The sequence below is a fragment of the Chaetura pelagica genome, unplaced genomic scaffold (assembly GCF_000747805.2).
Source record: "Chaetura pelagica isolate M959 unplaced genomic scaffold, ChaPel_1.0 scaffold45, whole genome shotgun sequence".
Taxonomy (NCBI): domain Eukaryota; kingdom Metazoa; phylum Chordata; class Aves; order Apodiformes; family Apodidae; genus Chaetura; species Chaetura pelagica.
Window position 1 is genome coordinate 2,549,622 of NW_009953217.1, and position 25,566 is coordinate 2,575,187.

Here is a 25,566-nt window from a genome sequence, read left to right on the forward strand (position 1 = left end):
TAGTTTTGTATAGCATTTAAATAAGGATATATGAGGTGGTGTAATGTGTAGTTCTTTCTTCTTAGTATAAGCAGCCACTCAGTGTGGTCATAATACCAAATGACAACGTGAAAGTCTTTTGGCTTCCTACACAAGGGAATGTATGCTTTGTGGAGGTTTAAACCTTTGTAGGATTGAGATTAATGTTCTGTTGTCAGAAAGTTTAGGTATAGCTTTTTAACAACCATGTCTTCTTGTATACCTCATGGTTCTTTGTAGAACAGTAGCTAGACTGCTTTTCTGACATGCTTTTTTCTGAGGGAAGTTTTGTTAAAGAAGAGTTCTGTCATGATTGATTGAAACAATATTGGAGCTTCAGAATCTCCCGTCAGTTTCCTGCTTGTTTTGCTACTTGTAGTCCATGTTATTAGATTATACCCAGGCTTGGAATCCTTGTTTCTTTCTAACTGTTCTCACATTAGCTAATTTCATTAGATTGTTCTCTTACTGAAAAGAAAATTGCAAATAATATCAGAAATACGTTATCTGATGTTAACTTTTCATGGGAAAGAGCTATTTTTTTTTTAGGCCCTATGTCATTTGTCATCTCAAGGCTTAGATTGGGGAGCCTTAAACTGAAGAAGGTAGGCCTGTGGGTAAACTCCTCAAAATCACTTTCTGGAAAATGAAGAAATTCAGTATTAGTTGCTGTTTGAAACAGTGTTTCTAATATTTTGTTTTAATAGTGAAAAATATGTTGAAAGCACTATTTTTAAAGATAAAATATGGTAAATATGATCTTTACTCAGTTGATAAATTAGACAAAATTGTCCTATACCACAATGCTGAGTGTTATTCTAGAATTTATTGACAAACCAGTGGGATGAATTCATAATAATTCCTTAATAAGGAATTGTTAGCATTTGGGGGGGAATTGTACACTAACCAAAGTGTAATGCTAAAACATTCATTTTAATGTTCAAATGAGTACAGCTAAGAAGCAAGCAGAAACTAGTTGAAGTCCCTTGAGGCCCTGTATAGCAATGCATATTTCCTGCTGCATGGTTTTGTAGATAATGCCATTCTCTTTAATTTTTTAGAATCATTATTTCAATATTATCTTTATGCTTTAGTGATGTGTATATAGGCAACTAAGGCAGTTGATTGTTCTCCTTTTGGCCATTAAAGTTAATAAGGAATTCTACTGCTGGCTTCATAAATACAGGATGAAGTCCTTGCTTTTCTTGTGCTTTTCCCCTTCGAGAATTTTCAGGAATGAGTTCTGTTGGTCAGGGAATGGCTGCAGGGAGCAATGAAAGGTTCTCTTCAGTACCTGTTGTTTCAACATTAAGTATACTTAACAGCAGCCAGTGAAAAGCAACGAAACTCTTTACTGAGAGAGGCTCATTTAAGTGTTACATTACTTACTGTCATAGCCTGACTCACCATATAAACATTTTTAATGTTCTACAATATCCATCTTAATTTTTTTATGCTGAGAGTTTAGAGGTTGTCCTGAGTGATTCAGTTATGTAATAGAACCAGTGATTCTTTACTCTCTTGAAAATCTCAGCACATCAGTACTGTATCAGTTGTATGTCACAAAAATACATTGATAGGCCTTGTAAAACTTGGTCTTGTGAGGAAGGTATCATGCAATTGTATGTTAGGAAAACATGTCATAAGCTTTCATTTTGTTGCTCTGAATTAACTTTAATGAATTTTTTCCTGGACCATGGAGATCAAGACCTGAAATAATATTTTTTGAAAAAGAGAAGTATATGCTTTTAGGATCTAATTTTTAAAATTATTTTTTAAAACAGTTTTTGGAAAAGTGTTCCAGCTGAAGAACACTTTCTTCACTTAAAATAAGAACATATTCTTACTGTAGGTCTGTACTGTGGCCTGTGAGTTTACACAAAGCAGTGCATGATTTATAAGAAGCAGATGTTGGTTATAAGTGCTTATTGATATAAAATTAGTTGTTACATGATTAGCTGATAATGTCATTTTTGAAGTGGCTAGCAAAATAGCAGCTCCACAGACATTGCATGAATTTCTTAGTTAACTACCTAGTTAATAAGTTTGCACATTTATTTTTAAAAGGGAGTACCTTCATCTGAAGATGTTCCATCAGATACCACTGGTGATACACAAAGCGAGACTCAGTTTGCAGATGAACATGCACCTGAAGATGGATCTGAGCCAAGTGCTAAGGGAGTTCTGGGAACTAAAAAGGATGTTCCTGCTTCTAAAGCTGTTAGTGATGGCAAACTGGTGAAAGGTAGGTTAACATGATTTGTTGGGCATACAAATTTTTCTTAGCATCATTTTTAACTAATAAAAAAAAGGTGCAGGAGAGGCAGGGGGGAAAGTAGGGAAAGGAATTTCATTATGTGGAAAATGTCTTCACTGAAAGCATCAAAAAAAGACTCAGGTAAGTAATTTGATAGCTTTCAAATTCTTTCTTACCAGACTATCAAGTATTTATGGTCTGACAGAATAAATTGGTTTATTTCAATTTTTTGGCAAAGTCAAAGGCTTTCATCAGTGACCCCAGGGGAATCTTATTTTTGTCATTTACAATTTGACAGTTACAAGCTCAGGATGAGAAAGAAGTTATTCCTTCTGAATAAAAGCAGTGGTCTTATTGGCATATGGGGGAAGCACACTGGGCTTATTACTCAGTTGCTCAGTCTTCCTATGTTGGATTTTAATCATACTGGAATAAAAGATCTTTTTTGATGTAAGAGGAATATTTTTCCTCTTGCAGTTGTAGCAGCAGAGGGACAAAATGGGAGAATCTCTTGGAAGCCAGAGTTACCTAACACATTATTAGTGTCCTGAGTTGGAGGAGTGATACCTGGGAATGGATTTTCAGGCCTATCAAGAAAAGACATCTTAACATTTCTTCTTTTCAGTAAAAACTACAAACTTAAATATTTTAAATAGAAATGAAAGCCACTGAAAAAAAAAAATTAAAACAGGAAAAATACTCTTGACCTGTGTTCCCATGGATGGATACTGCCTTCCTGCGTACAAACTTAAATATTTTAAATAGAAATGAAGGCCACTGAAAAAAAAAAATTAAAACGAAAAATACTCTTGACGTGTGTTCCCATGGATGGATACTGCCTTCCTGCCACTTCAGTGGCTTTCTTGGTTGGTGATAAGCTTATCTACTCCTTGTGGTTCCTTTGGAATTTGTGTATCTTCCTGTTCCTCACTGGAATTTCTTTCCCTCCATGGACTAGAACCTCCTAGCTCTTTGCTGTAGTTGTCTGACTGTCCATATTCTGAAATTTCTTCTCTGGGCAGGTTAAGTAGCTTCCCCAGGGAAGAAGCAATCTGTCCTGTCTTCAAAGATGCCTTTTAAGAGAATGTAGTATACAACAAAAGATTTAGTTGTTTCTTGTTGTGTTATAAATAAATGGCAAACTGGAACCCATACTTTATAATTTGGGCAGATTTTTATTATTAATGATGGAATCTAACCAGTAAGTCTTTTCATGACGATCCTATTCCTATAAACTTTCATTTCCTCTAATATGGTACAAATACCAGTTTCTTATAACCTAAATACAGTACGTTTCTTCAAGACAAACATAACATCCACATTAGATTTTTATTCTGCCTTTGATGGAGTAAAATCCTATTGTAAGATTTGTGTTGTCATTTTAAAAAGTTGGAAAATTCCTATTACACTATCTCTTCTATTGGAATTCTTGAGTTCTTTATTTCTGAGCCTGTTTCCTTACCCCAGAATTACAAGAAGCAAAGCTTGTATTTTACAAACATTGGTATGTAATTTAATAACTGTATTTGAATTTCCCTAACTGAAATCTTATAGGATATATATATATATATGCAAAATGCATCTGAGGAAGATTATTACAGCAGACCATATGGTAATATGTTGCATTGCTTGAGATTTGTGAGAAATTCCATTCTTTATTTTCAGAAGTTGCATTTTCGATGAATGGTTTAGAAATTAATTCTGTATTTTTTCCAGAAAATGGTTCTCAAAAAACATTCCAATGAAAATTCTTTGAAGGAAAAGGCTGAGTTCAGACTTAAATATAGTTATATATAGGCTATGCTTAATATTTTTTGAAGGTCCATTAATACAACCTAACTTGAAATAATCCACGATTTCATTTTTACTGTGGTACTCCATGTTTTTTACAGGCATTCCTTTTCCTTTGAGTGTGCTGGCATGTGTGTGTTGGGCTGTCTTTTTGTGTTGGAGTAGCCGGGGCTCCACAAATCTTGCTACAGTAAGAGAAGCAAAGACATTTGGGGAACAGTACTTAGCTTCTGCATTTATATCTCCTGTAATGAAATGTTGTTAACTCCCCAAAGCAATTAATTTTCATATAGATGGAAATAAGCCTTTAAATACTGTTCTGTGAGCCTGCCAAATGCTATTGTTGTGCAAACTGTCAATTTAGTGTGAAGGAAGCATTAGGGACCAGATCATACCGGAGTGTGTCAGATAGGAGCCTGAGCACAGTGTGTTTTCATCTTAAGCCTGGAAGAGTAGACTGTTCATTTGGGAAAATAAGTAGTACTGAAACAAAAATGTATTTGGGACAGAACATGAAATTGTTTATTTCATCTCAGGAAATGGAATTCCTGAAATGGTTTAGAATACCTTTCTTTTTCCCTGCTGCCACTTAAGTATGAGAGCAAAACTTTGAGATCTTCACAAGGCAAATGAAGCTTTCAACATTTGGATGGGTTTTTTTAGTTGAAAAAAAATAAAACAAAACACAAAAAAGAAAAAATGGTTGTGTTGTCCTTTTCCCCAAAATAATTAGCATAACATAAGAATGATACAGGTTTGTGGGGTTTTTTTTTTGTTTTTTATAGTACATGAGTAATGGATGAAGTCAAGAAATTCCAGCTGCTTTCTACTGTTGTCTAATGATGTGTAAAATCTTACCCGTTCATTCACAGCATCATTTGCTCCAATAAGCTTTGCAATCAAGGCCAAAGAAAATGACCTTCTTCCTTTGGAGAAAAACCGTGTGAAATTAGATGATGACAGTGATGAGGAGGAAGAAGAGGGCAAGGAAGGCCAAGAGAATGCTAGTAGTGCTTCAAACCACACTCCAGCTGTTGCTGCTCCTTGTCCTGCTGCTGAAGAGAAAAAACCTCAACTTACGCAGGAAGAGTTGGAAGCTAAACAAGGTATCCCATGTTACACTGAAAACAGCACAAAAGATTGAGTACGTCAGGCAAATTACAAAACTGTCATGTGCATAAGTGTGGTGTTGTAGGTATTTGAGTCTTCTCTAAGCCATGCTAACGGGAAGCAGAATTCTTTTCCCAGAGTTTCCTGCTTATTATTAAGAATAAAATCTTCATTGGTTGCTCAGCTAAAGTGAAACTTGTAACACACTGCAGTTGAGTACCTTGCCCTAGTGCATGATCTTTCTGAATTTTATTTTGTTTTTCCATTACAACATCTGAGTAAAACACTAAACTTCTAGTTTCCAGATTGCATTAAGAGAGCCCAGAAAAGGCATATCCGATTCTCATTTTCTTCAGAGAACAATTGAAATGCTTCAAGCTATTTTTTTGTTATATAGCACTGCCATATAGACTAATATCACCTTGCTGATGGTTTGTTAGTCTTATAATACAGTGCCATTAAGTCTTTGTATAGGTTTTTCCTGCTACTGTGTTTATGTATGTAATGATCTTTTAGAGGGATCAAATTTCCCGTTGGTCCCCAAGGCTGTTTCACAGCAAAGTGTTTAATAAAGTGGAGATGCTGTTAGTGTTTACCAGCTGAAAACTTAATATTTCTCTTACAACTATGAGTATGCTGAAGTAATTTAATTTTTCATATTCAAAGTGGTTTCATTTTGCTCCTATGTTGTAGTTCCTCTGTAAACTTTAGTAGCACAAAGTATGCTGTGGTGATCCTTCTAAAGCAAATACGAGATATTTGTTATGATAATAACCATGGAAGTGTAAAACGTGTTTGGAAAAAGTTCTGTTTTAAAAACACTGCAATGGAACAAAAAAGCTAGTTGTATTGTACATGGACAGAACACAAAAGTGGAAGTGTAAGATGAAAAAAATTAGGCAAAATATCCATTGGGTACATAGTTAAGTAAATTGTCTTTCTGTAATCACATATTAGGAACTGTTGGTTGTAACAAGCATGCAATAGTTGCTGAAAATTTCTGCTGCAGCCTTTTGTGTAAACATTTTAAGATGTATGTAAATAGGGCTGGAAATGTAAGATGGAGATCAGAGAGGGAGCAAAATGGAGAGTTTGCATTGCTTTAACAAGTGCAAGAAAAAGCTTCTGCATTTACAGTGCTACTTCTTTAAATAGCTTTTGTTAAATAGAAAAGGACAAGTCCTCTGAATTATCAGATTGGATTTCCATGTCCTTTTTCTTATGCTTAAAAACTTCTACTTCACCTGTTCTGCTTTTCATTAAGCAAATGTTGTATCTCTGATTTAAGATATTTTGCAATTCGTAATTTCAAGCTTATGGATCCTTATTGTGTCTTTGAATGGATGTATTAGAAAGATTTGAGAATGGTTGGAGGGGCTGGTTGGTTGGTTGTGTTGGAATGTGTGTTTATTTCAAGGAAGCACAAGTTCCCCAACCATAACCGACTTTGTGCTTAATTGTCTTTCCCAGCAAAGCAGAAACTAGAGGATAGATTAGCAGCTGCAGCAAGAGAGAAGCTTGCACAGGCCTCCAAAGAATCAAAAGAAAAGCAGCTACAAGCAGAGCGCAAAAGGAAAGCTGCGCTGTTCTTGCAGACCCTGAAAAACCCTCTGGCAGAGGCAGAAGCGGAGAAAGTGGAAGATAATTCCTTCAGTAACGAGGTAAGCAGGAAATAAATTTCTTGTTGCCATAAAGCTAGCAGAAAACTTCCTGAAAGCATTTGAATCTGACAGTATGTTATGAAGTTGAATCAAGGGAGAGCTTTTCTAAATGGGAAGAAATCTCAATTTTTAAACACTATTAATGTGGGGTTTTTTTGTTCTCTTACAAGTGCCTCTCGTCTTACTAAAGAAATTACAGAGAAATGTGGTGTGTATTTGAGAGGTCAGTTAGCCAGTTACAGGAAGGAAAATGAACTAGCAAGTTTAACTCTCTGCTAGTGGCCCATGAATTCAAATGCTACCTTTCAAGCATATTGTGATATCTGTTGTTATATTTACTTATTCAATGTGTATTTTGAAGTGAGTAGACATCTTGAAGTTCAGAAATTATTTGTGGGCAACAAGACTCATTTTGCACCTGTTCTGTCGTGAAACTGAGATGAATAGTGAACTGATCTATGTGATTCAAGATTTCTGGCTGGGACATCCTGAATCAAGAAAATAAATACATAGTTGGGACAAAACTAGGTCATATAGTGGTTGCTTTTCATCACCTGAAAACCTTAGAATGCTAGGATGTTTTAGGCCCAAGTTTAGTATAGGAGTTATAAAACATTTTCATTTTGTTTTGTTATAATGGTGTGATTTTAAAAATAAAGCTAAATTTACAGGTAGTGGTACAAAATTCGAGCAAAAATATATATGCATGGTATTCACCAGATATAGTCAACAAAGAGTCAAAATAAAAAACAGTGAAATTATTGAGAGGGCTAATTATTCTGCTAGCTGCCATCCAGAGAACTGGCAGCAAGTGCATTGCCTGTACCTTTTTGATCATAAAATGACCTAATCCATTGGGTTTGTTCAGCAGAATCTCTTATTTTTGAAAGTAGAAGCAAGTATCTTTCTGCAGCAAATAAATTTGGAGCATTAGTATTCCTGCACCTCTTTCAAAGAACAGTTCTTGATTCAAACCCTCTGCTTCTTTCCAGAGAAAGATCTGAAACAGGCAGAACTATTACCAGTCAGTCTGTTGATGAGTAGTTGCAATAAAATATATTTTTGGGTAGAGCCTCCAGAAATCTGTTTTATAAGACTTTAATTTTTTTAGTAGCCAAGGTTAAAGAGGAACCTTAGACTAAAAGCCTTCAGGAATGAAACTGTAAAAACCTGTACTAATGCTTTTTAAAATAGTTAAGAAATAATGTGTTTTATATAAACCCTTTCTGATTTCAATAAAATAGCTGGTTGTAAAAGCCTAATGAGGCATCTGAATTTATTATATAGGAAAATCCTTAAAGTATTGATTTGTTCATGCGTCATAGCACTGTCCTGGAGCTTTTCTCTCCACCTGCAGGTTTTGGCAGCTGTATTCTCTACCAAAGAGTCACTTTCCCATTTACATTGTATATTTTTCATTTAAGGTTGTAATTGCTTAACTTCATGCATGGAGGAGAATAAACTTTGCACTCAAATTCTGTTATTTTTTCGTTTTCCCTTGTTCCAGCTTTTTTATTTCCTGGAATCTTAATTTAATCATTTTCTTTCCAGTTATAAGCTGGTTGTAAAAGCCTAATGAGGCATCTGAATTTATTATATAGGAAAATCCTTAAAGTATTGATTTGTTCATGCGTCATAGCACTGTCCTGGAGCTTTTCTCTCCACCTGCAGGTTTTGGCAGCTGTATTCTCTACCAAAGAGTCACTTTCCCATTTACATTGTATATTTTTCATTTAAGGTTGTAATTGCTTAACTTCATGCATGGAGGAGAATAAACTTTGCACTCAAATTCTGTTATTTTTTCGTTTTCCCTTGTTCCAGCTTTTTAACTGAGACACTCTTTGTTTCTGCCAGTGCTTGTCCTAGCTTAAGAAGTGATAATTTTACTTCTAGGAGTGTCACTCATTTTTACTCAGCCTAAGCATCATTATATCATAAGTACATCCCAATCCAGTATGATCTGATGCTTGCTTGCTAAAAGATGGGTGACTCTGTGTTTCCAGCACCTGTACCAACACTTCCAACTAATCCAGACAGTATCTCTTCTTAATAGAAGAAAAATTGTTAAATCATGTTTGGGATTCTCATTGCTACTGCTAACAAATTTTCCCTGACTGTCACAAGTATTTAGTACTTTTTACCCGTTATATACAAAAGAGCAAATGCAAAGGGACAAACGACAGTGCAAAACTTCCCAAACTTACAATTCTGCTTTCCTTCTCAAGGGAATTTGTCAAGGACATAGATATCTCTCAGCTGTGGTTCTTTAGATGTTTTTAGCAAATCAGTTTTTCTTTAAAAAAATGTCTTTTTTCTTCTTCCATGTATGTACAGTTTCAGAGAAGTCACCTCTGTTTCTCACAAAAAAAATCCAGTGTATTTAAGAATTTTGAAGTAAGCAGTTAAAGTGATTGTCACCCGCAGAAGTAATTTGGGGATACTGTGTTAATGAACAGTGTAAAATGCCATAATGTCTTTGGAAGTAATGTTCTTCCTAGGTCTAGTTGGCTTATTGACATGCTTGTTAGGTTTATGTAGAATATATGTGTATAGATTTTTGCATATAAAAGTTTACTCTGAAACATGTATGTCATTCAAGCTGTTGTCCTTCCAACTGCCATCTTTGAAAAAGCTTCCATCTACATTTGTTTCAATGCATTGTCTGCCTTTTTGGTCTGCTTGCCTGGTTTGCCTATTTGATTCAAGAAATTTAATGGAATAAGATAAGTGAAATCCTATTGTGGATTTGTTAACCTCTGTTGTAATACACTGAGAAATCAGTGAGCTGCATCACGATGTCTAAATCAGTTCATAAATAAATATGTAGCACAGGAGTTTTTGAAGCTTTTTCAGTCAAGTTTCAGAAGCAAAAGATGCATTTAAAAACACTGCAAAAGTAACAAGAAGTAACTACAGTGGTTGTAATTTAAAAAAAAAAAAGGCAAATAAAATTAGTTTCATAGTTTGATTAGTGGAGTTAGTAGGGAAAATTTCAGAAAATGGAAGGAAAAAATAATAAGTCGACCAAAAATGTCATTTAATGTATTTAATTTCCCATTTTGGAGGAAGGAGTATCCAATGAAGAGTCCAGGAAACAGAGATTGATGTGCGATGATCAAAAAGTTAATGTAGTGGAATGATTTTTGTAACTTAAAATGTGTCTCAAAAAATGGAGTAATGACTGAGATGTATAATAAAGCATGAAGAGGAGCTGAGAATGTCCATGGTAGATGTGTAATTCCCATGAGATTGCCCCTGTCTAGTAGATACAAAAACTCGTAATGCTATTTATGAGTATACACAGTATACATTTGTGCTGAAAACCTGCTTATCACACTGTAGAAATGCATTACATGAGCAAAGCTTTTTTGACCTCTGTCAGATTTTCCTGATACCTTGGATTTTTTGAAAGAAGTGCTGGCACTAAGGATGCATTATACCTTTAAATAAAATTGATTCCACTAACTGTGTGTAAAGGACAGTTAATACCACAGAACATAGTGCTTTCAAGCTTATTGGCTTCAGCTGAATCTTAAAAACAGTCAGATCTACTTTTTTCTATAGCTGAATTACTTCTTTTATATGGTTTTCTGTTTTTCCTTAGAGTGAAATCAAGCAAGAGGAACAAAAGGCTGAAAAATGAGCTTGAGCTTGTCTGCCTTGTACCTCTGAATATAAAGATTCTATAGCACAAAGCAGAATTTATAATCTTTTAGATCTTTCACCTTCTCTGTTTTGAAACCCTGCTTTATCATTTGTTTCTTTAGATGTTGTGTCCTTACTTTTGCCCTGTATATAACAATATATATATATTTTTTCTCTATGGGAAGTAGTTTGTTTATGACTGAAACAGAAGTGTGCCATGTTTAAAAATAAGATGCTATTCAAGTTTTGCCAAGCATAACAGGATTCCCAGCAGTGGTACATGGTATAAGTCTTTCACACTGCTGAAGCTGATTCTACTTTTTTAGCAATTAATTGTAGATATTACTGTGTTCCTCTTTGGAATAATAATGTATAATTTTATAATTGCATGTTAACATTAATTTGTGAGAAAAATGTAATTGTTGAATTAAAACTACCTAATAAGAATTTAAAGAAAGCTTTTGAATATTTCAGGGCCATTCTTATTTTACTCTTTTTTTCCCCCAGAATATAGGTATTTCTGTTTTCTGTTTAGTATGCAAGAGGGCCATAAAATAATGTGGCATTTGGGGAACAGATAAATGCTGGCATTTGGAATTTTTTTTATTATAAGAACACTACTATCAGAAACTATGTGGGAGTTGTAATTTCTCATTCTGTGAATACTTTAATTAATATTTAATGGAGGGAAGGTAAATATCAGGAGCTGCCATCTTAATTAAGACAGGTGAGGAATCTAAGAATGTTCTATGCCTTTATTTCTGGTCTTCAATGTACTCACGATAAAAAGGCATGTTGATCCTTACAGGAAACAGGTTGACAGCCATGAATTTCTTTACAGTTGGCCCTTCAAAATTGAGAATGCAAAATTCTGTCATTTTTTTAAGACTATCAGGGTACAGTCAGAGCTGTGTTTCACTGCAGCAGCTAAATCCTGATGAAACTGTTTATTTTAGTCTTTGAGTATTAAGTATTTAATTTGTTCTGTTGGAACTTATTTTATAGGAAATGTTTCTTTCACTTCTGTTCAATAGGTTTGGGCCAATTTATTGAGGCTAGAACTAAGGAACTCATCTACAAGCCGTAACTGCTTGCTTTCATGTACAGAGCAATCATACATTTCCATTGTTGGAAGTTAATTCTCAGAATGCTTCACTATAAGCTTTGGAGAATCTGCAGTAAGAAGGGTGCAGTGGGTAGAAAAGGATCTGGAGTATTTTCAGATTTTAATGAAGTAAAATAATTGTTGATTAACTCTTCACAGGTCTAACATTCTTCACTTTCCAATTTTGATCTAACATAGGATTGAAATGACTGCGAAATTCAGCTGTTCTGAACAGAACAAATACTAGCTACTTGTAAAAGTGTTAGTAATGTTATTGATAATGTTTACCAGTTGATTTTGTTTATACCAGGAACAATGCTAATGTTTTGTTCTGTTGCAGTAGGCAACTTTTGGTTCACTTCTAATGTTGGCTTTGTGTATTGGATTAAGTAGTGTAACCCCAGAATAACTAATGTGTGTTCTGGTCTTATGAATATTGCAAATATGCAAATGGAAAATGAACTGAAGTCCTCGTTTCTGTTCTCATACAGCTATGAATTATTCCTGATACAGGAATACATTTCCTAACTTATTCCTCCTAAATGAGATTTGTTGAATCATCTTTGTTTTCCAAAAGGTTTTTCTGAAACATTTTTTTATACCAAGTATTAAATGTTGGAAGTGTCATTTTAGTCATATTTGTGCTTCAGTCACGCAGATAAAATACTGAAGAACAACTCTGCCAGTGAAACTCTGACACGTTTAATAAAGGGCAAAAAAAAATGTGCTGTTACCCAAAAGGTACAGAAAAGTGAAATTCAATGAATGCTATCTGAATGCAGTGTAGCTTCTTAGAGTTCTCAAAAAATTTTAAATCTCTCATCCCTTGAGATGCATAATAAAATTCATCAGGTAACCAGTTTGTTGCAATGCTTTCCAAAGCTATGTTCTACTGGTCTGCAGATCTGGATAATCTGATGAGGAAAACAGAGGGTTCCTGCCTTATGCCATCTCCCAGTATCTGTGCTTGCTTTGTTTTTTTAATTATTTTTTTTTCTCTGTATTCATGCCTCCAATTATAGTTCCCATTGCCTTAGTTTGCCTGAATCAGTTTTTAGTACTAAAAACACAAACTATTGACAGCTTCTCCTATTTGCCAGATTATTTTTTTTTCCAAATATTTTTATTCAGCAGCATTATTTATAGACCTAGAAATTTTCTTTTGGCTTGGCAACTTGCTGACTTTAAATTCTTTCACTGAGCTCTGTGTTCTGCTCTGATGGTGAATCAGGTCATTTCGCTGATGATTTTTTTCTTGAAGGTGACCAGTTGCCTCTGAGGAAATCAGCACATTAGTTCACAGGTGATTGTATCATTGTGACCTGACAACTTGCTTATGGTGGATACAAAGGGGTGCTTAGCATTGTGGGGTTCTTCTTTCAGATTGTTGAGAGAATCTGTGTGAGCTACAAGTAGAAGTGTCATTAATTTATTATATCCCTTTTTGGCAGTGCTATACTAGGTTGTGTTTTAAGTGGCCAAATGAACTTGGATGCTGAAAACTGTATTTTTTAATTTTTTTTTTTCTTCCCTCTCTTGTTTACTCTACTTTGCCTACAGCTATTTTGTTTCAAGCTATTAGAGTTGTCTACTTCAAGGCAAACTGTTCTATTACATATTCAGTAATGTTCAAAGCAAAAACTGAGATACTGTATAAAGAGATGAATAACATTGTCAATGAAAAAATGTTGGCTGCAGTGATCACTAAGGAAACAAGTTTGGAAATGAGGTGTCTGCAGTTAAGTGTGGATTGTGAAGTTAGTGAAATTGGAAATGGGCCTCTGGTAAACCAGTCACTCATGACTCAGTTGTGATTAGTTACTGTCTTGACATATTCATAGTAGGAGAAGGAAAAGTAGGAAAAAGAAAGGAAAATATCACCTTTTTCTCATTTGATTACTTCAGATTTTAATGTATCTTAATTCCAATCACGGTAGGCATCCTTGTATCAAATGGTGAAAGTGTCAGACCAGGTGGAACAGAAATTATGACAGAGGGAAACTGATTTCTCCAGTTGCCTTGAAATGGCAGCTGGGGGAATGACAGGCTTTGAAATGAGGAGCATATCTAGTGTGCCTGACTTGAATTGTTCTATACAAGGTATTGAGCAAAATTCTCTCAGGTACAAGCTGATAATTTGAAAACTTCTTGTAGTATAGTATGTTTTGCTTAACTGACTCAAGTCAGCATTACACACTGAGCGTGAACCTTGTGCCATGGACCTGTTCTGTCTTTGAGATTAATACTTTTTATGATCTACCCAACCCTTTATATGTAAAACATTTATTATTAGTACAGAAATGATTTATATCGGCATTATTTCTTTTTGCTATTTTCCTTGAGGTTGTAGTCTAAACAGCACAGTTCAGGGATGAAAGTGACACTAAAACTTAGCTTTGAATATCAGTGGTTCCTGATGGTATTTTCAGGTTTATCCTTTTTTAAATAAGAGGGACAAATAGATAAAAAGATGTCTGATAGTACCCATTTTCTTTTAGAACACTTTTCTTCTAAAATAAAGATGAAAACTTCAAAACTACGTCCTAGTTTATCTGACAGTCTCAGTATGCATATCCCAGCTTGCATATGTATCTTTGGGGACCTGTATCAGCCTCTGCTAAATACTACTAGATGCAAGGTTTTTTTGACATGTCAGCCTTACTTATGCACACTTTACATAATACTTTAATAATAATGCAGCACCTTGAGGTTTTAAAGCATCCATGGGAGGTTAGTTGGTAATTGATTTAACAACTACTTTATTTTTGTCACACACTTTGTGAATTGAAAAATGTCAGGTTTCTATCTGCTTGCTGTTGTACTTGTTACCCAGCGTTTCTGCACAAAAACTATGTTGTATATTGTCAGAATTACCAAACAGGGTATCTTTTAACTTTCTTTGCCAGCACGTGCATGTATGTGGCATGCACAGTAGATGTAGCCCTGTTTAGTATAAAGGACTAGAGATGCTTTTATGTTTTTTTTCTACACTTCTAGGACTTTCTAAAATTAAAAATTTGCATGCAGCTTGGAAAACTGAACACTGTTCTTTGTTTACCTTCGATTTCAGAGTGTCAATAGTATACCAATTCCTGTGACTGCAGTCAGAACTTTACCCACCTTAGAAGTTAAACAAGCAGAAAGGCCTCCAAGCAAAAGCAAAGAGCCTCCTAGGGATGAAGAAAAAGAAAAGAAAAGAAAAAAACACAAGAAAAGATCTCGGTCAAGATCTCGATCACCATTCAAGTATCATTCATCATCTAAGTCCAGATCTAGATCACATTCAAAAGCAAAGCACTCACTTCCCACTGCTTATAGAACTGTCAGGCATTCAAGGTGGGTTTGGAAACCAAACATATTCTTTAGAGTTCTGTGTGGGCTAACACTTAAAATATTTTTGCACTTCTTTCCTTCTGTAAGCATCTTCATACCCATTAGAGTGTAGTCACCTTGAAGACAGTAAATAAATATAATCAAATGTGGGAGGTCTTTGAAAATAGTTTTAATGAAATAATGACTCAATGATTTCTAATTACATAGTGCAAAATTTGTACCAGTAAATGCTTTTTCACTCTGTTCTGTGAAATACCTAGCAATAACATTTAGGAATGTCATTGTAGCAGGAAGAGAACTTACTAACAAGTCGGTGGCTGTTGCTGGAGTAAAATAACCAGACAAAATTAAGACAAGAAATAGAGGTAGTGAACCAGGTGGTTGAACAGCAAAGCTCAGAAGGAAGGCAAGCAATTGGGTAGCATGTAAAAAAATATGATGAATGAGTGGCAGGGGAGAGATGACAGGAATCCAAGCAGGGTGAAAACAGAGTTCATGAGGAATGGAGACCATAGGAGAATCTACTGGAACTAATCTTTTTTGTGTCATCTTGAGTGTGCTTCCTGGCACAAATTAAATAACAGACACATAAAAGCTGTAATGTCATGAATCAACACAACACCATACTAAATCTGGTTGGTTATTTCCTAGGTAAGCTGTTGAATTCTACAACCTGAGAAGTCCAGTAAGGTTGCTGGTAGCTAGCTGAATTTTAAAATTGTTTTAGAACAACTGCACCCCATTCTTCATGTGAACTTGAGACATTCTCATCGGTGCTGAGTGGGTGCCTGTTGCCTTTGAGCTTTTTGCAGGCTGTATGAAATGCTTTTAGTGGCAGTTATATCAGATGGGAGACCTGTTAGAAGTCTGAATGTACCTTCTATCTATACATTTCATAAGAACATGATTAAATCTAAACTTCTGCCCCAGGACCTCTTGTAATTCAACTGTAATTAATACTTTTCTCCTGTGTCTAGTACTTAATATAGTGATTGTATTGGTTTACTTTAAGGTAGGCAGTAAAGGCAAGCAAGTTTTATGCAGGATGCATCAAGTGTCTCCTCATCTGGACAGTGATGTTGTTCTGTTTGGCCTCAGCTAGAGTACTCTGTCCAGTTTTGTGCATCCTTTAGAAGGAGGAATTAGGAGCAAGTTTAGAGGGAATCATAAAACATTTTCAAAATTAAAAAAAAAAGAAAAAAAGAAAGAAAGAAGGAGTTAGAAAAATGGTTTGGGAAGACTGAAGAAAGATGAAATGAATCTTCATGTACACTAAAAAAGAGGGAGTAGAACATTCTTCTTTAGTCCTTGGGTTTTGGACAATAAGTAATGGATTTGGATTGGTAGCAGAGAGACTAGAAAGCGTTTCACACTGTTCTGGTGGTAAAGGTAGTTAATACAGTTTGTGAATGCTCCATTGTGGGAAATTTCTGTATCAAGAATTATAGTTCAGAGAATATTGAATAGTCTTACTTATTGAAGTCTTTTCTAGTGTTGCCTTTCTAAGTAAAGTCCCCACGGTCTTGCATTGTACAAGAAATTGTGATGATTGAAAGTTTGCTTTATTGAAGGTGTTTGTTATGCCTTAACATAGTCACTGGATTTCCAAAATTAAAGCTCTTGCTCCTGAAACCAGAAAAATTGTAATCAAGAATGGGAGGCTGATTCATAAACCAGTCAGATACTGATGTGTTTTGTCTCTCAAATGTTCAGGCAGAAATAATGACTTGACTCAGTAATTGCCAAAAAAAAGATAAATGTTGCTGTCTTGCTAGAAGACACAACTGCTTTTCCTTCATTTTTTGATTTGTGTATGTATTTAGTGTTGATTCAGGGAAAATTATTTCCATGTGTTGTCTCATTCAAAACATTGCACCTTTCACATCTCTCTGCTCTTCAGTTTTCCCAGTCCTTCAGGTAGAACAGATTTTTTTTCCTAGATGCCCAGAACATTTTGTATTTTACTTCCTGCCGAATGAATAGTTCTGTAAAGACTCGTATCCTCCTGGGATAGTGTAAACTATTTGCAGAGGTTAATGTGTTCATCTTGTAGTAAATGGATGACACTTGGAGATAGTCTTTGTTGTGTGGACATCAGTGCTAAATTACACTGAAACATCCCTATTTTGAGTAACTGTGGCTTTAATATCTCAGTCTAATGTTTTGTCGTTTAGTTTTTGTTGCCTTATTCTGTTCAAAATGTATATTCTAATCTACAAATATCAACACAAAGTGATCTTGATGCTTTATTTTACCTCAAGAGCGGACTGAAAGAGGCTGAAATTTTCCCTTTTTGTAGTAATTACTGCTCCAACTCCTGTTAATCAAATAATTTAAAATAACAAACAAGATCTTTTTCTTAATATTTAATAACCTTCTCAGAGAGTAGCCTATTAAGTTTGAATTATGTGCACAGTGAATATAAGTATTTTGGATTTGAAGTTAATTAAACTATTATATTTAAATTAACTTTTGACAGACAAAAGAGGAGCTTGGCAATAAATTGTAATCTTGAAGTTGCAATAATGAGCACTCAACATGTGCTCTATGTTTGGGGAACAGTCTTAAAGCCTTAGATTTTTTGAGTTTTCCTTATGAACATTAGTTGAGCTGTTTAAAACAACTTTGTGAGTAGTTACTGTTTATGGTATAAGATGTTTCAATAAGTTTATAAACCACCTTTACCATATAACTTATTGTGACAAGTTAATATGGAATGAGATGTGGTAAGTGAAGTTAAACACAGAAATTTAGAGGAGTTTTCTTTGTTCTTTATTCAAGTGATGTTCATTATGCTTTTACAGTTTTTTCCCTTTTTAGTTGGTATATCTTAATTTTTTTTTTTCCAAAGTGCATGTTGTGCTTAGAAATCCTACAGATTAACTTTGCAGTGTACTTCCCTGTATATAATATTATAGCACTTATTTGCAATTTAATTTTGGATTGTTAAGAGTTCTAGGGGCTCCGCTTCATTTAAAAATAGTTTTTGGAGGTAAAATACAATTTTCCTACGATTGCATTTTTTATATTTTTGAATGCAACTTCCAGCAGTATTAAATTTGAAAAATTCTGTTCAAATAAGGTGAAGTTGATTTAAAGCATGTTTGGATATTCATTTTTCTGGGTAGCACAGCCAAACCTGTTTTACAGAAACAAATTTTAAAAAATTGTACCTGTGTAAGGAACCCAGATATATTGGCTTAATTGTGGCATGTTGTGTGCTATTAACAATTTTCTATATAAATACATTTTATTTTTTTTTCCTGGAACAAAATTTAGTCCCATAAAACTCCTGGTATTGTACTGTTTTAATTCTAGACCAACATGACTGATTAAAGTTAAACAAAAGTCATGTAATAAGTAAACCACGTCCAAAAGTGCTGTAAGATATTGCAGCATGGATTGATTGGAGGTGTTGTTCCCAAAGAGGTCATTAGTTCTTACAAATAAGTACTTACTGTCAAAGATGGGGCACATTCATTAAGAGAAACGAACAGCTTTTGGTACCTTTTTGTCAGCTGTAGTAAATGCTTCACCATTGTCTTTTTTTCTAATGGACTCCCAAGCAGCATTGAAAGTTTGATGTGAAAAGCACCGGGCAGTGGGGCTCTTAAAGAAGTGCAGGTTGTTGCTCGCGGATGTTCTCAGAGTGCTGTTCCAGCTGAGCAGTTAGGCTTCACAGCTGGTTGGCAGTAAGTGTAAATAATGACAGTGTTTATTGTATCTCTGTTTTATCTGTCCTGCCAATAGATCTTTGCAGTATGTGATCGAATGATGTATTTGTATGTGTGAGTGTGGTCTGTGTGTGTACGGGCGAGGAGAGGAAGGGAAGCGAAGCACTTGTTATGTGCCAAGTGGTTTAGTGAGATGGTTGGGTGAAATTTGGTGCTCATTTTGAACTAGAGATGGAAAGTCTAAACTTCTCTTTGATATTGATGATTTTTCTTTGTACTGTCTAATAGTATGGTAGAATGAAGCCACATAATGTGTCCAGTTAATGAGTTATAAACAGTAATTAGTAGTGGCATACTTTATTAACAGGTTACTTTTCAGTAAGTTTGGATAGAGTTACACCTGTATGTGTGTTTCTGTTAAACTTTTTTCCTCAACGTTAGGAATTTGAAAGACTTGGAAGTAGCTGTTCTTTGTAAAAAAGGTTGGCTAAGGTTGTTTGTTGCTTTCTTTTTTTTTTTTTTTTTTTTTTTTTTTTTTTTTTTTTTTTTTTTTTTTTTTGTTTCCTCCTTCCAGGCTGATTTTCTTACTGCTGAGACAGCATCTGTGTTCATATAGTTTTAATTCCTATTTTGTAGTGAGACGTGCCAAGCTTTGTAACCCTTTGAACTTTTGGGATCCTACTAAGCACAAGTGATATTGCCTTTAAGGGAATAGAGTGCCTTTTGAAATAACAGTCTAATGAAAGTAATAATCTATGTATTGCCATAAAACTATTGAGCTGTTCTTAATTGCTTGAAACTAATGGCCAAAGTTCTTAACATTTGGTGATTGGAAGAATGTTGTAGAACCACAAATGTGAGTTCATGAAAATGAAGCTAACACCTTTTTCTTTCTGATTGTTTGGACTTTTTTTAGGCTGGTCCATATAGACATGTTTCACTAAGGTTCAGCTTTTGGTTAAGGGACTGAGCGTTTTCAGGATTCTAGTTAATACCAAAACTAGCACATTTTATTCTGAATGTGAAGTGTGTGCCTCCATATCACAGACTCACAGCATCCACAGGGACACTGAGCATGGAGCCGAGTCTGAGCAGCTCATCAATGGCAGCAGCAAGAGAGCGGGAAAATTATCAGGCAACTTCGACAACGAAAAGATTTCACTGCTGGAGCTCTTTTGAGGGAAATCCTGGTAAAATGTCAAGGTGTCTGACTGACCCCAAACTTTATAATCTGTTGGTTTTTTTCCTTTTTTAATCCTTCTGAATGGCCTGGTAAAGATCAGATTTCTAAGTGACAAAGCAGTTAATTTGCAACGTTTAACTGCCATTGTGATTATCTTTTTTCATTTTCAGTTGATCTCTTTTGTTGGAGGTGTAAGAGAAGTGGCTCAGGAGTGTGTGTATATGTATATTATATATATGGTGAGAGTCTACAGAAAATCAATGATTTCAGAAATGGCTTGTCTTTTAGTCACTGCTAATTAGGTATTTTCAACAATATGAATGTTTGGTATACATGGAATGACATACCTATACTAAGTCTTTAAAATAAATAAGCAACTAGAAGTAAAATTATTAGAACTATATACTTTAGTGAAGACAAAAGTAACTGGTACTACCAGGAGTTTTGGGTGAATTTGGGGTTCAGGGTTTCTTTTTTTCCAAGCTGGATTGCTGAATTGCCCCCTTTTCCATCATCCCTCTTCCCCTTCGTCTCATAGGACTTATTTCTTTTGTTTTGTTATTAAGGAATACTCAGGTTTTACTTGCACATCCCCTTAATTCCAAATCCTAGAGAAAACGAGTTAAGCTCTGAAGTTGATTTCTGATCTTAACTGGGCATTTCTTTTTTCTCTCTTGATATCTTTCTCTATCTCTCTTTCACTCTTCTAGGAAAAAATATCTCAAGTCAAAGTGTTAGTTGCAAACAACGCTGGTCACGGCTTGTTGGTCACTAGCACAGGTGAAAATACTGGCTTAGGGTTATTCTGCAGCATCAGGGACAAAGTTTCCTGGACTTGTCAGTGTTGGAAATGTGCTGAAAATAAAAATTTGTATTTATCTCTATGATGCAGCAGTTCTAAAAACATACCAGTAATTTAAGGAGAGAAGGTGAGGCCTGACAATCCCAGGCTTTGAACCGAATTGGAGTTCTGCAGACCAATGTTAATGAACTCCATTGCCACACAAGGTAACTGGGCTAAAGTAAAACTTTCCCACCTACGAATGCAGAATTCACATTAAAACACAATATAAAAAAATGATAGAGGATTTTTTCTCCCCTATTGGGAGTGAAGAGCAATGGATAACTATGTCCTAAATATGTAAGAAATTTTTAGGCAGCTGACAAGTCTTGGAGACTAAATACCCATGTGGGTATAAAATAGACATTTGAAAGGTGTTAGTTTTGCATTTGGTGACAGCACAATTCCACTGAAATAAAAGGAATGAAATAAGTAACTAAAAGCAAGCTTTTGGATGTTTTTTTCCTGCTCAGGTCACGATCAAGGTCACCTAGGAGAAGGGCTCACACACCGGAGAGGCGGAGAGATGAAAGAAGTGTTCCAACAGCTTATCGCATCAGTAACAGTCCTGGGAACAGCAGGAAACACCCACGGTCCAAGTAGGTATACCTGGTCCTGGGGAAGGTTATGTCCTGGCATCCTAAGAGACTTCAAAGATTGCCTCATCTGTTGTATACTGCCTAGGTAGAACTTAGGTTTTTTATTTTCTGGAACTTCACAGACAAATACTTCTGTGGAGAACAAAACAATAGTAGCAGCACTCATTCTTCTTCCCCTTTCTTACATTTGTTTGAAGACTAAATGTACAACCAAATCAGTAAAGGTTAATACACTACTGTGTCTAAGCTGTGAGAGTTCAGATTTTATTTCAACTTCCCTATTTCCTCTTGTTGGGTCATCTTCTCATGCTCTGCATTTGCAAGCTGTATGACCTCTTCTCAGGTCTGCACAATTTTCTAAAAATAGAAAATTGATAAACACATTCATTCAGTTGTTATTATGTTTGTTCATCATAATCTGAGATGAAAAACACCAGAAAAGCATACTGAAAAATATTCTTCTTGCATGATGAATGTTTGCTTAGATTTTCAAGAATTAAGTATGAAACGTGTTCCACAACTTGATTACATGATGATGTTTTAAGAAACAGAGCAATTACAGTACATCATTAGCTAGTCAAGGAATAACTTCGTAGCTGGTGTTTTTTGTATAGTCATGAGAATGTTAAGAGGCCAGTAGAGCTGTGGGTTTTTTCTTCTGCCACTTAATGCAAAATAAAAGTGTAAGAAAATTTTGCAATTTTAAGTCTTGAATATTAAGTTATATTTAAAAATCAGATATTTGTATGATAAATTCTAAGCACCAGAGGTGTACAGTGTTTATAGGGAATTTAGTATGTTATAGCATAGCTGCTTTAAAGTAGCAAATTCCTAAGAAGGCCAAAATAAAGGAACCAATATTAATGAATCAAATATTGAGTCAATAGTGAACACATCAAAAATCCTTTGTTCCTACTGTCACAGTGACAAACGTTTGTATAACGTGATTTCCAAATTATAAACAGTTTACACTTAAAACATATTGCTAGGTCTGGGTTTGTTTGACTGGCATGCAAGAGCTTGCTTGTAATTTTAAGCCTGCAATTCATTTTGTTATAGATTGAGTCACAAGAGAAGGAGTAATTTATTTTAAAAAGCAAACAAACCAACCATGGATTTGCCTTTTAGATCATTTGCACAGCTATGACTCCATGGTTTGTTCATTTATGAGCTAGGAAGATTGTAAGGGACATAAACTCTTACATTTCTCATTATATTCTAAGTGTCTGATGTTGTTTGGTAAGGAACTTTCCTATGGCAAAGTTATTCTGCAAATCTCCAGTGAAAGACTTGTTTTCGTCCTTCAGACTACCAGATACTAGCCAGTAATTCCAGTCTACCCAGGAAGCAGCATTCCAAGTGAGAACCTCAGGTACTAGTAGCTGCCTAATGTAATATGTTAAAAAGAGCTGCTGGGAAAGTATTTTGCAGAACCATAGAAGTACAGTGTTGAGGTAAAACTCTAATGCTTCCTGAATGCAGAAGTATCCTGTGGAAAAAGGCTACATCAGCTTTTAGCAGCACGAAACTGGGCTAGTGTAATAGTGCTTAAACTATCATCTAATAAAACAATTTCTTCTCACAGAAGTCCTCATGAAAAGAAGAAGAAGAGGCGGTCTAGATCACGTACCAAGTCCAAAGCTAGATCTCCTTCACCATCCATGTCACCAGGCAGACCATCCACACACAAAAATTCTGTACATTCAACTAGTGTCTCTCCTGTGGAGAGCAGGGAATCCAGCCAGGAACGCTCCAGGTAATATGCCCTTTTACTGTAAAAATGTGCTGATGTCTTTTGACTGTGAGTGTGGGTTTTGACTTAACTTAGATGGTGAGAAGCTCTGTATGTGTTGTGTGTGCACAGTAAAAGCAGAAGACACTGGGAGGGCAGCAGTGTGCATCAGTCTAATGAAGACATTGGTTGTCTGTTGCCTACTCCACATACTCTTACAGGGAAACTGGTGCAGAAAATTCTGCAACCTAAATGTAAGTTAGAAGCTGGAAACTCACAAAATCAGATAACTTTTTGAATTAATATTTTAATAGTGTTTTGAACTGTGTGTGCAAGATTCATAATTAAATTATTTCTGCGGTATATAAAGCTGTCCTGTAAAATATTCCTAGGCTGTTCAGCTTCCTCTGTATTAGTTGTACAAGTGACTCTTCTGTTTGTGACTTATGGCATCTAGTTGAGTGAGGGAAATGTTGACTAATGTGAGAGACTTGTACAATAAAGCCCAAAATCATGATGCTGAGTGAAGTGCATTTTTAAAACCTCTACTATAAATTTCTAATTCTAATTTTACTTTTTCAGGGGAGTTTCTCAGGAAAAAGATGGCCAAATCTCTTCAGCAATTGTGTCTTCAGTGCAGAGTAAAATCACTCAGGTACAAGTAAACAAATTCAGTGTGTCCGTTGCATTGTTTTCTTCTCTTGCTACCTTGTACAATTTGCATATGATGTAGAGACATGAAGAATAATAATGAACTTCTGTTTGCTTATGAGAACAACAATTTTGTTGCAACTCTACCTACTGTCCTTTGAAGTTTAATTAAGCCTCTAAAGACCAAGCTAAATTCATAGGCTGCGGTATTTGAAAACTTTAAAAACATATGCCATTCTCACAGTGGTGATTGGTTAATGTTTGGCTTTAAATATTGTTTATGGCATAGCATTTGCTAGTTTAATATTAATCTGCTTACTTTAAGTGCAGGGGTAAGAGGAAGAAGGATTACTGTATTAAAATACAGTTCTTAGTTACTATTTGCAAAAAGTAAATAAGAGGAATGAAACTTTTGAGAATCTGCAAGATATTTCCCAACATAGATTAGTTCAGCATCTTTTTATCTTTAATGGCCCAAACAAATGTAATTTAACTAATTATTAGTAAGGTTAATTTGCTGCCCATGTACTGGCTGACTCTGACCAATTAAGTGTGTTGTCTCACTCAAATTCTTCCGTCTGTAAAATGGAATAATAATGCTGATGTCCCCTGTGAAGTGTTTTTGAGAGCTTCAGATGAATAAGGCTTTAAAAGATCTAAGGATCTTAGGCACAAATGCAACATAAATTAATTAAATAACTTCGTTACTGATTCACACTTTTTGTTTTGTGATTTTTTTTGCAAGCCTATCATTGAATGTTGTTTACATGAAATTTCATTTCCTTTTATAATGCTGTTCCTACTGGATACTCAGACAAGACTGAGAGTTGCTATTTGGTTTCACAATGGCTTTTCAGTCACTGTCATATGTGAAGATACCACTATTATGTAGACTTTTTGGTTTAGGTTTACAAAGCAAACAAAAAAAGCTTTATGTTATGGAGTAATTGTTAGCACTCTCCTCATTATTTTTTTTTATTTTTTTTAACCCTTCAGTAGTTGTTTATTCATTACAGTTTTTGTGAAGATCCCATCACAGTTTCTTTCCATTTCAGTCTGCTCAATTTCCGTGTTTTGTTTATAGAAACTGCTCTAAATATTTGTGCAGCACACCTTGCAGTGTGTAGTAAAAACAGGCATCAGTTTCTGTCACAGGCACTTCCTCCAAATTATTTCACTCCTTAGCCTAATAATGTTATCATGTTATCTTATGACCATGAATCTAGGTATTCTATGGGACTGGGGCATAACCTAACCCTTTCATGGAGGTTTTTTGCAGTCACGTGCTTTAGCTTTTACATGTCTGATCATTTCCCTTTGATTTTCTGCAGGATCTTATGGCCAAAGTGAGAGCAATGCTTGCAGCTTCCAAAAACCTACAAACTAGTGCCTCCTGAGTCCTGTTGAACTGACCATCAAGAAATTGTGTGAAAAAGAATAATACTAAAAAAACTGCCTCATCTCAAATGTACAGCTGAGCATAGCTCACTTGGTTCACAGCTCGTCTGATATTACCAGAAGTTGAGGATCTTTCTGCACAGAAGCCTCTCCTTGAGATTTCATGAAATTTTTCAGCCAGAATATCTTTGGAAAGTTTTTGGGTTTTGTAAATTGATTTTTTGACTAATTCTTCAGTAACATTTTATGATCAGCGGTGTCTATGTGTATATTTGTAAATATCATGTTTCTGTGAAAGAAGTATTAAACAATAATAAAGAAGGAAACATCTTTCATTAGCTGGAGTTTTTGTGGAGTCCTTAATTGTTTGTGGTTGACTTTTGTTGCAAATTAATTTTCTTTAATGCTTTCTGCTTTTAAAATTAACAACTGTCTAGCCTGCCTGACCACCTTAAGCTGAGAAATAATTCTTTCATGCACAGAATGATCACAAAAGAATGCTTGTTTGCTTGTGATCAGTTTTTGGACAAGGGACACATTTTTCTCTCCATCCTTTAGAAAGATCCCT

General features: G+C 35.1%; 1 protein-coding gene across 2 annotated transcripts in view; it reads left to right on the top strand.

Annotated features, from left to right (window-relative positions):
• The window catches only part of SFSWAP (splicing factor, suppressor of white-apricot family), a 39,467-nt gene extending 14,128 nt beyond the window's left edge, over positions 1–25,339 (top strand). The window contains exons 11-19 of one of the 2 annotated variants that reach the window (XM_009997637.1): positions 2,086–2,263; positions 4,939–5,172; positions 6,647–6,837; positions 14,658–14,923; positions 19,642–19,797; positions 21,092–21,217; positions 22,803–22,973; positions 23,532–23,604; positions 24,932–25,339. In XM_009997637.1, coding sequence (XP_009995939.1) covers positions 2,086–2,263; positions 4,939–5,172; positions 6,647–6,837; positions 14,658–14,923; positions 19,642–19,797; positions 21,092–21,217; positions 22,803–22,973; positions 23,532–23,604; positions 24,932–24,997 — 1,461 coding nt within the window. In that variant the 3' untranslated portion in view covers positions 24,998–25,339. The remainder of the gene's footprint in view (positions 1–2,085; positions 2,264–4,938; positions 5,173–6,646; positions 6,838–14,657; positions 14,924–19,641; positions 19,798–21,091; positions 21,218–22,802; positions 22,974–23,531; positions 23,605–24,931) is intronic. The other variant, XM_009997638.1, reaches the window with a different exon arrangement.
• The last annotated feature ends 227 nt before the right edge of the window (positions 25,340–25,566 follow it).